Raw genomic sequence first — 12,118 nt, 5'->3', positions numbered from 1 at the left:
TGGGTCTGGCTGAGAGAAAGGGTGGGTAATTATCCAGGGAGATTGGCTGGAAAGGGCGTCAGTGAAGAGGTGGGGTCCGGGCGAGGCTGTGAGGAATTAAAGGATCTGGGAATGAGGCTTAGAGAGGGAGAGGCAGTGATTTTCTGGAAAGAGCGGGCCCTAGAATGGCCTGAGCCTGGGGGTTAATTGCTCTTTGAAAGGGCAAGACTTTGAAAGGGGAAAGAATAGTGGCAAAGGGGTGGAGTCTAGTGAAGTGGGCGGGACCTCGTGGAATGGACACCCCAGTGGAGGGAGAGAGCCTTGAGAGGCGGAGTTTAGAAGGTGGTGGGGGAATAGCATAGCATAACAGATGGAGACTAGTATAAGGGGCGTGGCCTTGGAAGGGGCTGGGATGTGGGGTCCTCAGGGCACCCCAGCCCCTTCAGTCACCTCTACTGCACCCCCCAGAACAGCGTTAGGGGTGAAGTCTCCCCGACCATGACCTCCACTGGCCAGGATTCCACCACAACCAAGCCGCGGAGTAGGCACAACCCCCACTCGACCCCCCACGACTCCAACGTCACCTCGGTGAGGCCCCAGACCCATCCTGGTGAGGGGGAGGGGAAGCAGTGGGCTTTGCAGTGGACTCTGACACTTCTTTTTGTTTGGCAGAAGCGAGGTACTAAGAAGGGTGCCACGCTCCACTCCAGCCCCAAACTAGCAGAAGTTAAGAAGAAAGGCAGAATGAAGAAGCTCAGCCAGGCAACAGGGCAAGACCTAATCGTGGGGCTGCAAGGGCTGGTGAGAGAGGCCTGGCCACAATTTAGCCTCCTGTGACAATCAAAACCCTGAGTTTCTCCATCCTGGACAGTATGGGATGTTCCTTCTGACTCAGGCCCTAAATGGATCCGTGTTACCCATTTTTTTCTTTGCAGGATCTGAACGTTGAGGCCAAGACACTGTCTGGTACTGGCTTGGTGTTAGATGAGCAGCTCAATGAATTCCACTGCCTCTGGGATGACAGGTGAGGCTGACTACTCCAGACTGTTCCTGAACCACACAAATACGCACTCTTAGAGCGATTAGCAAGAACAAATCCTTTCTTACACTAGCCTAGAGACTGGGAACAGATGATTTAGGGAGGTGAGGCTCAGGCCTGGAAGAGTTCTTTTCATTTAGCCAGCAAACATTTATTGTATCACAACTCCTGTGTGCCAGGAGTTGGTGATACAAATGTGTTGGACAAGATGGGCAGGGTCCCTTCTCAAGGAGCTGATAGATGAGTAGAAGAGCAGATTATTAAACAGCCAACAGCAATATGAAGTGTTTAATGAAGGAGGGCTTAAGACCAGGGGCTTCAAGAGTGTTAAATAGAGGATCCTAGACTAGCATCCAGGGTTCCCAGAAGGCATCCTTGAAGAAATGACATTTGTGCTGAAAGGGAAGAATTATACCTCTCATTCGCTCACACATGTTGTAATCCATCAGCAAATTCTTTTGGCTCTGTATTCAAAATGTATGCAGTACCTGACCTTACTGTCTTCACTGCCACCACCATCATCACTCACTGAGACTGAGAGGCCTCTTCACTGGTCTCCTGCTTCCACCCTCACCCCTGCTGTCTATTTTCCACACAACAGCCTAAAACATATGTATGAGATGATGTTCTCTTTCTTAAAATCTTTCAAGGGAAGACCGTTGCCCTCAAGGTAAAGTCTAAATTCTTCTTCCTGGCCTCTTAGGTTCTATGTGATCTGGCTCCACATCGACTTGATGACCTCATCAGCCAATCCCCCTCATTCACTTTGTTTTACTCACTTCACCCACACCGGTCCCCTTGCTGTTCTTCTAACATGCCAGGCACTCCCTCATCTCAGGTCTTTACCCTGGCCAGTCTCTCTTCCAGAGATCTGTTTCTACCTTCTCTCCTCCCAGTTAACATTCATATCTCAAAGAGACTCAGAGAGGGCTTTGCCTGGCCATTCCCTCCCCCCACACCCAATCTTCAAGATCTTCCTAGTCCATGTCATTTTTTGGTCATTATTATACTTATGTGTTTATCAGTTCAGTTTATCTACCCTATCCCAATGGAAGACTCAGGAAGGCAAAAGACTTCATTACTAAATAGAGATCTACCAACTCCTGAGGAGCTAGGGATGTGGCAGTAGACAAAACAAACAAAACCTCTGCCTTTGTGGAGATTACATTTTCAAGGGGGAAGACAGACAGTGAACAACCAAAAAGTAAATGGTACAGTGTGTTAGAAAGATGTGCTGTGGAGAAACACTGACATGGGAGAGAGGGTAGCTGAAAGCGCAGTAGAGGGGACTCCAGTTTTATATAGGATGGTCAAGGAAGGCCTCACTGATATTTGAGCAGGGACCTGAAAGAGGTGAGGGGGAGAGCTGTGGAGACATCTGGGAGCAGAGTGTTCTAGGCGGGGAGGAAAATAGCTGGAAAGTACTTGGTTTGATGAGATGGGAGCCACGAGAAAGTTTCGAGTAGAGGTGGGACATGATCCGATTTGAGTTTTAACTGATGTCTGGCTGCTGTGCAGAGAAAGAACTATTGGGGGGAGTGAGGGCAAAAGCAGGAAGGCCAATGAAAAGCTGACTGCAATAGGCTAGGCAGGAGGTTATGGTAGCAGCAGTGGAGGTGATAAGGAGAGGGACAAGCTCTGGATGTATTTTGAGAACAGAGCCAACAGGCACCAGGGGTGACTCCAAAGCCGCTGGCATGAGCAGTTGTGGAAGAGTGGATGGAAAGATGTGCAGGGACAGACGTGCTGCTCAATAGTGTCCTCATATATATGTCTATGTATGCATGTGACTATATTTCTGCCAACCCAGCTTCCCTGAAGGCCCCGAGCGGCTCCATGCCATCAAGGAACAACTGATCCAGGAGGGCCTCCTGGACCGCTGTGTGTCCTTTCAGGTGAGTCCCCCAGCCCTGGGTGGAGGGCAGGAGCTGGCAGGACCTGGGTGTGGTGACTGCCTTGGCTCTTTGTTCCTTGTGTCTTCCCAGGCCCGGTTTGCTGAAAAGGAGGAGCTGATGTTGGTTCACAGGTGAAGGGTTGGAAGCCTTGTAGGGTTGGGGAAGAGGCTACCCTGAGCCCACCAGGGCAGAGTGAATGCTTTGGGAAAGAATGTCATGGGCTTTGGCCTTGGGCAAGTCACTGAGCCTCTCTGAATGTCAATGTCATCACCTATAACATGGGGGCTAGTAAACATAAGTTTCTCAGGAGGGTTTGATATGTGCTGGGTGCTTAGAATGGTGCCTGACATAGCATCAGCCCATGATGAGCTGTTATCGTTGTTATAATCTGCTGTGTAAACAGCTGGTAGATGTGTGGAAAGAGCAATCAAGGGGTTTTCCAGGGGACTGCGGGAAGGGGCCTTGTGTGGTATGGCCCAAGGAAAGCTAACTTGGCAAAGGGAATGTCTGATCTGAGTTTTAAGAGGAGAAAAGAATCAGTCAGATGAAGAGGAGAACTGAAGGAAGGGAGATACAGAAAGCTGGAACAATCTGGCCAAAGTCCTGGCAATAGGATTTGGTATGGCTAGAGCAGAGGGCAAGGGATGTTACTGGAAATGAGAAGGGCTAAGGAAGAAGTAGAGAGTATGGCCTATTTCCCAGCTGTTTGCCCAGATTGACAATTGAGGATGTCTGACTTGTCCAGGGGTCTGGTGCATGGAAGGCTTAGCTGGGGAGGGGACAGGGTCCTGGCTTAGGGCCAAGGAGGGAGGTAGATTCCTGAATCTCATCCCCCATCTGTGTCTGCAGCCTAGAATACATTGATCTGATGGAGACAACCCAATACATGAATGAGGGAGAACTCCGTATCCTAGCAGACACCTATGACTCAGTTTATCTGCATCCGGTATGGATGAGAACTGTGAGAGCAGAGGGTGGTAGTAATCCTGGGGATGCCCACCTCCACACTCACCCCACCCTGGGGATAGTATCTGAGTGGGCAGGGCTGCTCTCTCCCTCATGCCTTCTCTGGCTCCCCACTGTATCTCCAGAACTCATACACCTGCGCCTGCCTGGCTTCAGGCTCCGTCCTCAGGCTGGTGGATGCAGTCCTGGGGGCAGAGATCCGGAATGGCATGGCCATCATCAGGTAGGACCCGCTAGCATTTGGCTTTTTTACATTTTAAAAAAGTCCTTCTCTCAATTGTAAAATGTATTGGTAATGGGTAGTGTATTTACATGCTTAAGGTACAAAAGGGGGTACAAGAAAATTTGCCTCCCAACCCTGTCCCTGCCTCCCATACACCTGCTTCCTCTACTGTAGGTAGTCACTATAACCAGTGTCCTCAAGAAACAGTCTGTGCCTGTTCGTGGAGTAAATACCATATTTCGTTGATGCTAACATGCATTTTTTTTCATATTGGTAACATCTTGAAATCCAGATGCATCTTACAAACAGTGACATCTCAGAATTCAGTTGGCTACATTTTCTGCTTTGTGGCTGGCATGTAAAATCATAGTATATCTTATCACCATTGGCATCCTAGAACTGATGAAATACAGAAGATAGAGACTTTCTCTTCCCTCCCTATTTTTTCAGGAGTACTCCAGCACTTAACACACTCCCTTTCATACCATACATTTTCCACTTATACATCTTAGAAAGCTTTTCCTAACAGTGTCTAGCTTAAACCCATGTAGAGCACCATTGTGCAAGTGTACAATAAGTTAACCAGCTCTCTAACGTTGGGCATTTGGGTTTCCCCCAATCATTTGCTGTTTCAAGAAAAAAATGCCACAGCAAATATTGTTGTCCATTTATAAATATGTTATTTCACACTTTTTGTTATATAAGTTGTAGGCTAAGTCCCCAGGAGCAGAATGACTGGGTGTGAGGGTGTATGCATTGATAATTTTAATGAGCATTATCAAGTTCCCTTCAGAGAGAGAGCAATAGACTGGGGGTGAGGGTTCGAAGGTCCCAGTTACTCAGTTCCTGGCAGATTGGTGGGCATCAGCACTGGCATAGTTGTTAGTCTAGGATTAGAGAGCAGGGGCAGTCTGTCTCTGCAGAGGAAGACCCCCCCCGCCCCCGCCTAGTCCGTGGCTTTCCTTGTCCTGCCCAGGCCTCCTGGACACCACGCCCAACACAGTCTCATGGACGGGTATTGCATGTTCAACCATGTGGCCGTGGCTGCCCGCTACGCTCAACAGAAGCATGGCATTCAGAGGTAAACAGCAAGCAGGAGGGGAAGGTGTGATAGGGGTGGCACAGGGTAGGGTAGCTTGGTCTGGGTACTTCCCCCAGATGCACCTGGATCCTTAACACAGTGCTCCCCTCTCTTCTGCTCACAGGGTCCTTATCGTGGATTGGGATGTTCACCACGGTCAGGGAACACAGTTCACCTTTGACCAAGACCCCAGGTATGCCCCAAGTGCCACCCCAGATGCTAGACTCCCAGCCACCCCTACCCTTAGAGGCCTAGCCAGAAGGGGCCCAAGAAGGAAGGGAAGGCATTCACATTCATTGGGTCTGCCGCCCTAGGACCAGGCTCTGTGCTTCTCTCTGCATGTCTGCTCTCTTAATTTCACTGAGACAGGGACTTTTGGGTTTCCCATTTTACAGATGGGGGAATTGAGACTTACAGGTTATGAGATCACACAGAGGAGAATGGGAAGAGATGAGATTTGAGCCCATGATATTTTGAGATCTCATTCATCAATTTACCCTGGAGCTGAAGTGAACCTCAAATCACTGCTTTATTTTTTTCTAATTATGACTACTGCAAAGTATTTATTAAAAAAATTAAATAATACAGAAATGTCTATAGCAGTGAATCTGTTGTAATTCCCATCACCTCAAAAATAACTGTTGATAGTTTAGGTTATATCCTTACAGAATTTTTCCTGTAAATGTATGAATATTCATTATCATCATTATTATTAATACATTGCCTAAAGGGATAATCCTCTATATGGTCTTTGCCAATTTGCTTTTGCATTTAATAGCATGTGGTGGACACTGCCCCATGTTAGTGCCCCTAAAAAGCACCTCACCCTTTGTAAGGGCTGTACAGTGTTCCATTGTATGGCTGTACCTCTGGTCATTTAACTCCAGGACATTTATGACGTTTCCTAGTTCTAGTTTTTACTATCATAGACAGTTTTGTAGTGAATAGTCTGGTAAATATATCATTTTACACTTCTCTTAGTATACCTACAGGATGAATTTCTAATCATGGATTACTGGATCAGAGGATCAGCATGCTTTAAAGTCTGGGATCTACTGCCAGACTTTCCTCCAAAAAGGGTGCCAGCTTGCCCTTCCTGCAGAAAGTGATTGAGTGCATCGTTTTCAATAGGGGACACTACTAAGCAGTTGTTTTATCAAGCCTTCTATTGAACTGACTGTGTAGAATCTACTTTCCCCCCCATAGATCCTGAGCATCCATGGCCCATTATCTAATCTAGGTTTGCTGTTCTCTAGACATTGCTTTATTATTTTCCATCATTCAGTGTTACTAATAAGTGCCTGATGTTAGTCTGATTTTCATTCCTTTCTGGGTAATGTATTTTCCTCCCTGAAGGTATTAGAGTCTTTTCTTTATCCCCAGTGTTCTGAACTTTCACCCTGGCCCCTCATTCTGCTTAGCAGTGGGTAGAGAGTTTACATTTGAAGACTCGTGCCTTTCTTAAATCCTTGTAAGTTTTCTTCTGTTCGATCTTTGATGATTTCTACTGTATTCTTTCTGGTCTCTTCCTGTTAGTTAGATGTTAGAACTCCTGGGTCAATCTTCTGTGTCTCATTTTTTATCTCTTGTTTTCTACTTCCTTTTCTTTTTGCTGTGTCCTAGGAGATTTCTACAACTTTCCCTTCCAGCCTTTCTGTTGAAGTATGTATTTAGACATTCTTTTAATCTCCAAAAGCACTTTCTTTCCCTGTTTCTGTAGCCTCTCATTCCTAATCATGTTTTCATTGAGTAATAATTAGAAGTGCTTTAAGTTTTCTTCAGTTTTCCTCAAATGTTTAGCAATCTTTATTTGGCCATTTATACCTAAGAATGATGCACTGTTGCAGGTGGCTGTCCTGGGGCTAACCTGTTGTGATGCATGTGGGTCTGTTTCCTGAAAGGCATTTCCCCAAGATGGTGACAGTGGCAGGAAATGTCTACTGTCTTCTCAACTTTAAGGAGTGTGGGCAAGGAGGCGGGCATTAGATAGATTCCTGCCAAATACCAAAAAAAAAAAAAAAAAAAGAGAGAGAGAATCTTCTTGGAATGACATCTCTTTGTTTTTCGCTCAGCCTTGGCAAAGGTTTGTCAATTTTACTTATTTCAAATTTAGAATTTGGCTTTTTTGGCCATCTTCACTGTTTTATTGTTTATTGTTCGTATTTCATTATTTTTTCTGTTTTCATCAGAAGAAATTAATTTCTTCCTGTGTTTTTTATTTTGTTCATTTCTGACTTATTGAATTGAATGCTTTAATATTTATCAACTCATTGGACAATCTTGTTTCATCTATACCTTCCCTCACTGCTGCCCTCTTATATTATTTCAAAGTTAATCCCAGATACCTTATCTTTTCTTCTGTAAATATATCAGAATATATCTAAAACATAGAACATTTTTTAGAGCATAACCATAATAGCATGCCTAAGCAAATTAATAACATTTTTAAAATATCATTAATCTTTTTTTGTTTTAATAAATGCATTGTTCTTTTGTGGATATATCGTTGACTATATGCAGGGATATGAGGAATTGTGAATATGTTCGATGCATTCTTCCTTATGAATAAGAATGTATAAATGAAAAAGAATTTATCCATGCTCTTCAATCTCCCAGCTCTCCATCTCTCGGTCTCTTAACTCCAACAACAGGGTCATGGGGTAGAGATAAGTTGGATAGTCCTTAAAAGACTTTTATGAAAACAGGAAAACAGGCAAATTAAAGCTAAGTAGTTAAAAGAAACAAGTAAATTTAGTGAATTAGTCATTCGGTGAGTTGGCTATTCAGGACTGATTTTGTGTGCAGTGACCTGGATCTGTGCTTGATTTCTCTAGAAGGGAAACCCCAGGTCATCCCCGCAGGCTCCTGGAGCCTCAAAGTATTTTGCAGGGATTTGTTGAAACCTCTTATTGTCTGAATCCTTTCTCCCATTCTGTCTTTCTGGGTGGATACTTGTTTAAAATTCCTTTACTGTCTTTTGAGTGGGATCATAGGAGAGTGAGGAGGTAAACCTGTTGTTATCAATCCACCATTCCTTCACTGGAAGTCAGTTGAACTTATTTTAAAATCTTCTATTTGCTTTATAAGCTTAGTTTCCTGGGTATTAGTTCTTCTGTTAACTCTGGTGGCTCTCTTCTGGGGTGGTTTTCTTTAAATCTTTTCTTTAATTCTTTCTTCTCCCTGATGATAATATTTATGTTCTACTGTGTATTTCTCCTCCTTTAATGGTTAACTTAGTAAATAAAAACACTTTAGAACTGATATTTATCAGAGTCAAAAAAAAAATTATCCTCCACCTACTCAATGCCTTAAACTTTCACATGGGTTTCATTCCCTAATTCCAAGATATTTTTTCTTAAATTTCAAGGATCTTTTTATAACAATTGCATTAAATTTCACAACATTATAAGCATTTATTAAAATGAGACTGTCAGGTTTGTCTAGATTAATTGCTTACCACTATTTCTTGCATTTCCCTAAAAAGGGGAAAAGAATGCTGCCTTAAATCCTTCCTGGAACAAGGCAGGGAGCGGATGAACAGATGGATGAATGGATGAGAGATTATTCATTTGGATTACTTCAGTCAGAATTAAGCCCTCCCACAGCCACCTGCTGGGCTTTCTGGACCATTGTGTCTTTTCAGTATCTGTTCTGCGTGTCAGTTCCCCTCACTGCTCTGAGTGCTCGGTTTCTCACTTATACAATCGAAGAAGTAGTAGAGGTAGCCTGTGAGATACTGGGAAGAGAAACTGCCCCCCTCACTGGCCTCATGGAGCCCTAGCTAGCACTCCCACTGCAGCTCCACACACAGAACCGAGTCCCGCCTGCCCTAACCCTAGCCCCTAAGACTCCCACTTCCTTCAGGGGAAACACTAAGCTCCCCAGCCTGGCCTGATGCTCTTGTCAGCCTTAGCTGGCTCCTGCTGACTTTAAGCCCCATGTTCCCTGTGGGCCTCCCAACATCACAGGGTTTGTTCATTGTTACCACCTTGGTCACAGGAGTAGGTGGATGGGCAGGCATGATCTAGAGTCCCCACAGGGTCAGGAACCCTTGGGGGTTGGGATTGAGCCTCTAGCTCTCTGAGTCTTGGAGCTGGACCCGGGTGAGCACTGACAGGCAGCAGTGTTTTTGCTAAGGGAAGAGTTCTGGTAAGAGAAGAAATGAATGAGTGAGTGAAGTAATGGATAAATAAATGGAAGAATGCATGAATGTGTGAATTAAAGAATTGGGAAAATAATGAGAGAATGAACAGTTGAGGAAACTCTGGTAGCTGTGGGTTGGGGTTGTCTGGGGGGATTGACTCCTCAACCCCCTGCTCTCTCTGCCTTCAGCGTGCTCTATTTCTCCATCCACCGCTACGAGCAGGGTCGATTCTGGCCCCACCTGAAGGCCTCTAACTGGTCCACCACAGGTTTTGGCCAGGGACAGGGATACACCATCAATGTGCCTTGGAACCAGGTCAGTGTCTGCCCACCCTTTGCCCCCAGAATGAGGCCCACCCCAACCCTTCCACCGGTTCGGGACAGAGAGCAGAACATCCCTATCTTATCAGTGTGTGCCCCTGTCTACAGGTGGGGATGCGAGATGCCGACTACATTGCTGCTTTCCTGCAAGTCCTACTGCCAGTCGCCCTTGAGGTCCTGGGGGTCTGGGGTGTGTTGGAGCAGGGCAATGGTTAGGGATGGGGCGTGAGGGCAGGTGGTCTCATGTAGTCCTTTCCCCACTCAGTTCCACCCCCAGCTGGTCCTGGTGGCTGCTGGATTTGATGCCCTTCAAGGGGACCCCAAGGTAAGACGGGCTCCCTGGGGTGGCAGGTAGGCAGAAGGGGCTACATGGAGCCAGGCTGACTTTTCGCATCCCCTCAGGGTGAGATGGCTGCCACTCCGGCAGGGTTTGCCCAGCTAACCCATCTGCTCATGGGTCTGGCAGGAGGCAGACTGATCCTGTCTCTGGAGGTGAGTGACTCGCTTGGTCTCTGAGCCTGTGGATCCTAGAGGACATAAGAACAAAGGTTTCGAGTCTGGCAGGAGTTCCTGTCCCAGCATTTGCACTTCTCAGCTGGACAACCTTGCCTAAATCACTGAACCTCTTTGTGCCTCCGCTTTCTTTATGTGAAATGGGCACAGTGTTAGTAGTAATCACTTCATAACACTGTCCAGCGAGCGAAATGAAGTCACCTTCTAAATTCCTTGTTGCTTGACATTTACTCAGCACCTGAGTAGTATTACTGCTACTCTTCCCTGGTAAAGTCTGGTCATTTCCTGACCCCGCTTACACTCTTGTCCCAGGGTGGCTACAACCTCCGCTCCCTGGCTGAGGGCGTCAGTGCCTCACTTCACACCCTCCTGGGAGACCCTTGCCCCATGCTGGAGTCCCCTGGTGCCCCCTGCCCAAGGTGAGCCCATGTGGAGGAGGGGAAAAATGAGACCCTCACTGCCCATCTTGGGGCATTTGGTCACACTTTCCCATCCCCTGTCCTTCAGTGCCCAGTCTTCACTGTCCTGCGCTCTGGAAGCCCTGGAGCCCTTCTGGGAAGTCCTTGTGAGATCAGGTAGGAGACAGGGAGTGGGCTTAGTTGGGGGTCAGGAATGGAATGAGCCATGAGAGAGACTCTTCCAGACCCCCACTCTGACTTTCCTGGGCTGCTCAGGGAGGGTCAGGCCCTCTCTCTCACTGGGTCTTGATTTCAGGCCTCTCAACCCTTTTCGCATTTGGGTAAACTGAGTTCCAGAGTATTATAGTGATCCAGGATAGGGGAGTAGGGTGAATGTGGCCTCCCCTTCCAGGTGAGACCCTGGAGGAGGACAACGTGGAGAGGGACAATGCAGAAGAGGAGGAAGAGGAGGAGGAGGAACCATGGCAGCCCCCTGAGCTCCCAATCCTGACGTGGCCAGTGCTGCAGGCTCGCACAGGGCTGGTCTACGACCAACAGATGATGGGTCACTACAACTTGTGGGATAAGTATGTGGTTGGAGGGCCAGGCTGAGTGGGCAGGGGTCTGTCTCCCTCCTCAAGCACTAAGCCCTGTATGTGTTCTCCATCTCCCAGCCATCACCCCGAGATGCCCCAGCGCATCTCACAGATCATGTGCCGTCTGGAGGAGCTGGGCCTTTCTAGGCGCTGCCTCATCCTGCCTGCACGTCCTGCCACAGACGCTGAGCTGCTCACCTGCCACAGGTCAGACCCTCATGCCCCGAGTGGTTTGGGGTCTCAGTGCACACATGCTAACTGGGAGCTGGAGCCCGGGTACATAGAGCTGCTGGGGGACATGGGAGGGGCCACGAAGGGGATAGAACCACTTGTACCTGGTGTTCCCTCTTTGCCTCCAGTGCTGAGTATGTGGGTCGTCTGCGGGCCACAGAGAAGATGAAACCCCGGGAGCTGCACCGCGAGGGTGCCAACTTTGACTCCATCTACATATGCCCCAGCACCTTCGCCTGTGCGAAGCTGGCTGCCGGCTCCACATGCTGCCTTGTGGAGGCTGTGCTGGCAGGAGAGGTGCATCTGCTTTGGAGTGGGGTTCCAGCTCGAGAGGTGGTCCTAGGGGATGGAGAGAGGTAGCTTGGAGAGAGTTGGGCAGGGCCTGAGAAAAGTGGGATGGGGAAGAGACCCCTGTTCACCAGAGGCCTTGCTCACTGGGAAGTGTGGCCAGGGGTATGAGAATATGGAGCTGGGTGCCCCTAGCAGCTAGTAGTGGGAGAGAGGGAAGAGGAGAAGCAAGGGGACAAGGGAAGGAAAAACCATGAGGGCAACAGTCTGTCTGATCTTGGCTCCCTGCTCCTCCCCCAGGTTTTGAATGGTGTTGCTGTGGTGCGTCCTCCGGGACACCATGCAGAACAGGATGCTGCTTGTGGTTTCTGCTTTTTCAACTCTGTAGCTGTGGCTGCTCGCCATGCCCAGGTCATCAGTGGGCATGCTCTGCGGTGAGGGCTCC

The 12,118-nt window shown here is 47.7% G+C and overlaps 1 protein-coding gene across 5 annotated transcripts in view; it reads left to right on the top strand.

Annotated features, from left to right (window-relative positions):
- The window catches only part of HDAC6 (histone deacetylase 6), a 19,656-nt gene that overhangs the window by 707 nt on the left and 6,831 nt on the right, over positions 1 to 12,118 (top strand). For 3 of the 5 annotated variants that reach the window (XM_039843737.1, XM_039843740.1, XM_039843738.1), the window contains exons 2-20: positions 448 to 567; positions 652 to 780; positions 915 to 1,003; positions 2,829 to 2,913; positions 3,004 to 3,044; positions 3,763 to 3,859; positions 4,005 to 4,102; positions 5,079 to 5,183; positions 5,308 to 5,376; positions 9,516 to 9,642; positions 9,756 to 9,821; positions 9,913 to 9,972; positions 10,050 to 10,139; positions 10,473 to 10,579; positions 10,668 to 10,735; positions 10,971 to 11,145; positions 11,233 to 11,361; positions 11,514 to 11,682; positions 11,974 to 12,107. In XM_039843737.1, the coding sequence (XP_039699671.1) occupies positions 478 to 567; positions 652 to 780; positions 915 to 1,003; positions 2,829 to 2,913; positions 3,004 to 3,044; positions 3,763 to 3,859; positions 4,005 to 4,102; positions 5,079 to 5,183; positions 5,308 to 5,376; positions 9,516 to 9,642; positions 9,756 to 9,821; positions 9,913 to 9,972; positions 10,050 to 10,139; positions 10,473 to 10,579; positions 10,668 to 10,735; positions 10,971 to 11,145; positions 11,233 to 11,361; positions 11,514 to 11,682; positions 11,974 to 12,107 (1,928 nt within the window). In that variant the 5' untranslated portion in view covers positions 448 to 477. Of the gene's footprint in view, positions 1 to 3; positions 22 to 447; positions 568 to 651; positions 781 to 914; positions 1,004 to 2,828; positions 2,914 to 3,003; positions 3,045 to 3,762; positions 3,860 to 4,004; positions 4,103 to 5,078; positions 5,184 to 5,307; positions 5,377 to 9,515; positions 9,643 to 9,755; positions 9,822 to 9,912; positions 9,973 to 10,049; positions 10,140 to 10,472; positions 10,580 to 10,667; positions 10,736 to 10,970; positions 11,146 to 11,232; positions 11,362 to 11,513; positions 11,683 to 11,973; positions 12,108 to 12,118 lie in introns of those variants that run through there. The other 2 variants (XM_039843739.1, XM_039843742.1) reach the window with 2 other exon arrangements.

The sequence above is a fragment of the Pteropus medius genome, unplaced genomic scaffold (genome assembly GCF_902729225.1).
Source record: "Pteropus medius unplaced genomic scaffold, Ma_sr-lr_union100, whole genome shotgun sequence".
Lineage (NCBI taxonomy): Eukaryota > Metazoa > Chordata > Mammalia > Chiroptera > Pteropodidae > Pteropus > Pteropus medius.
This window is presented reverse-complemented; position numbering and strand designations above follow the sequence as displayed.